Genomic DNA, 2,371 nt, shown 5'->3' with positions numbered 1-2,371 from the left:
ACCCGCAGGCTGCCAACCGCACCGGCCGCGCTGCCAACAAACTCTGTCGCAGCAGGCTGCCCTTTTCCCACTGATTCCTCTTCTTTTTCGCTTTCCCTTTTTAGTTTGTTTTCTTTTTTCGGCATTGGCTTGGGTGTGTCGGTGTCGCAGTTCGGTTGAATCTGGTGTGTGTGTGGCTTTGGTGACCGGATACCCTTGCAGTTTGATTCTTTAATCGCATCTCCTTGTTTGGCACACCCCTTATCCTCTGCCCTTTCCAATTTCTAAACTTTTTCTTTGTACCTCTTTTTTTTCTGGCCGTATTGGAGCGGTCCTCATCTTTGATGATTTTTGTTTTTGCTCAGACGCACGCCCTTTAGGTCCCCGTTGGTTTTCGCGACGTATGTCTCGTTTTTGTCCCGCCCGTTCGTCCAGCTCCGCTGCCACTGGGGAGACGCGTGCGGCGCGTCGCAGCGGCGGCCCTGCTCTGTAATTGGTTCGGCACTTAAGTGTACAATTGGTAATTATTTGGGGTAATTGCAGTAGTACATACTATGTCTAGGACGTGACGGAATTGAACTTTTTTTCCCCTTGAAGTTTTTTCTCTCTTCTCTCCCTATCTGGACCGGGTGCAGCAGCCGTGCCTTTTAGTGGCCTGCTGACGCGTGGCGTGGGTGTCCTCCTCGTCGATGATCGGCTTGTCCTCCTCCTCCTCCTGGACCCTCTCGCTGGGCTCCAGTACGTCTGTACTTGCGGACTCCTCTTGGACAGCGTGCGTGGAATGCACTGAGCCGGTGCTGGCCGCTCTCGCCAGCCGCACTGCAGGCCGCCGCCCATTTCCTTGTCGTCCGTTGATTGGTGCGGTGTGTGTTGCCGGCTGCAATTATCAAACCTTAATTCAACCTCTTGTTTGCGGTTTTCCTCACCGCCCCTCCTCGCCCTCCTCCTCCCTCCGCCCACCCCCCCTCTCCACCAGCATAACGGAGTAGAGCTATAGTCTGATTTGCGAACGAATATAAAGTATTTTAAAGTGATGTGGACATTGTTTGGACTTGTCATTACGCAAGAAAGGTCCTAGCACATCGAAGCACGTCGTCCTTTGAATGTGTCGAGGACGCCCATCAAGAAAATTAAAGAAAAGTTGAAGATAAACCTGGAGAGCAAACTTTGAGGTTAGACGGCACGGCACGGAGGATCAGCTGATGGGGAACATGGACCCTGAAACGTGCACATCCTGTAAAGAAAAGTTGCCAATTGATTATGTAACATGCAGCCAAGGATGTGTACTGCATTTTAACACCTGTGCCGGCCTAGCAGAGGGTACCTGGCGCAAGATGAGCAATAAGAGTGAATGGAAATGCCCAACTTGTCGCAAGCCAAAACCAACTGAAAGCGCAGTAACATCTGCTGAACTAAGGCAATTCATGAATACGGTCACTGAAAAACTAGCCCCGGTCCAGCAAATAAGTGGACTAAAAGCATCTATGGAAGAGCTGAAGAATAGTGTCGACTTCATGAGTAGTAAATATGATGAGGTGTTATGCAAAGTCGCTGACTTACAGAATCAAAATGCGGAACAAGCAGCTACATTAGATCTACTTAAAACAGAAAATGAAGAAAAAGAAAAAGTCATTGAAGAACTAAAAATTCGCATGAGAGAGGCAGAGCAGTATGCCAGAAATAGAAACATTGAAATCAGTGGTGTTGAATTTATTAAAGAAGAGAACCTGATCACAGTCATGGAGAATCTAGCTGAACAACTTCAAATAAGATTTAAAGAAAATGAGATTGATGTCATACACAGAGTTCCCTCTCGCTACAATGGTACTAGGCCTCCGAAGATAATTGTACAATTTACCACTCGTAAGGAGAGAGATTTTTGGCTAAAACATAAGAAATATGCAAGTGTTTTTAGTAACGACATTACAAATGGGCAATCAGTCTCCCAAGTGTACTTGGACAAACACTTGACTGCTGAATGGAAACATCTCCTGTGGCAGTCAAAACAGGTTGGCCGTCCAAAAGGATACAAAATATTTTGGCATCAAGACAGCAAAATATGTGTCAAAAAGAATATAAATGAAGAACCAATTATAATCAGGACTGCTCAGGATCTTCAAAAGCTGAACTAAGTAAAATATTGAATCACTAATAAAATCTAAGTTAAATTTAAGTTAAACACACCAAAATGGATTGTTATCTGCAGAACCTCACCTCTAAATTTGAAAGAAAATTAAAAATTTGTCACTTCAATGCGGAGTCTCTGTGTGAATCTAGTCATCATAGTGAATTCCTCACACAATTTTCAAACTGTGGAATGGACATAATAGCCATCTCCGAAACATTCTTCAAGTCTAATAGTGATAAACATCTACCCAACTACGAATGTCAT

The 2,371-nt window shown here is 45.0% G+C and overlaps 1 protein-coding gene across 1 annotated transcript; it reads left to right on the top strand.

Annotated features, from left to right (window-relative positions):
• Window positions 1-1,108: 1,108 nt before the first annotated feature.
• On the top strand, window positions 1,109-2,111 carry LOC127748836 (uncharacterized). Its single transcript, XM_052263961.1, has one exon. It carries the CDS (start codon window positions 1,182-1,184, stop codon window positions 2,109-2,111), a length of 930 nt encoding a protein of 309 aa, XP_052119921.1. The 5' UTR covers window positions 1,109-1,181.
• Window positions 2,112-2,371: the final 260 nt, after the last annotated feature.

The sequence above is a fragment of the Frankliniella occidentalis genome, unplaced genomic scaffold, assembly GCF_000697945.3.
Source record: "Frankliniella occidentalis isolate FOCC.00 unplaced genomic scaffold, Focc_3.1 Scaffold15, whole genome shotgun sequence".
NCBI classification, from domain to species: Eukaryota; Metazoa; Arthropoda; class Insecta; order Thysanoptera; family Thripidae; genus Frankliniella; species Frankliniella occidentalis.
Note: the sequence above shows the minus strand (reverse complement) of the source record. Positions and strands in the feature narration are given on the sequence as shown.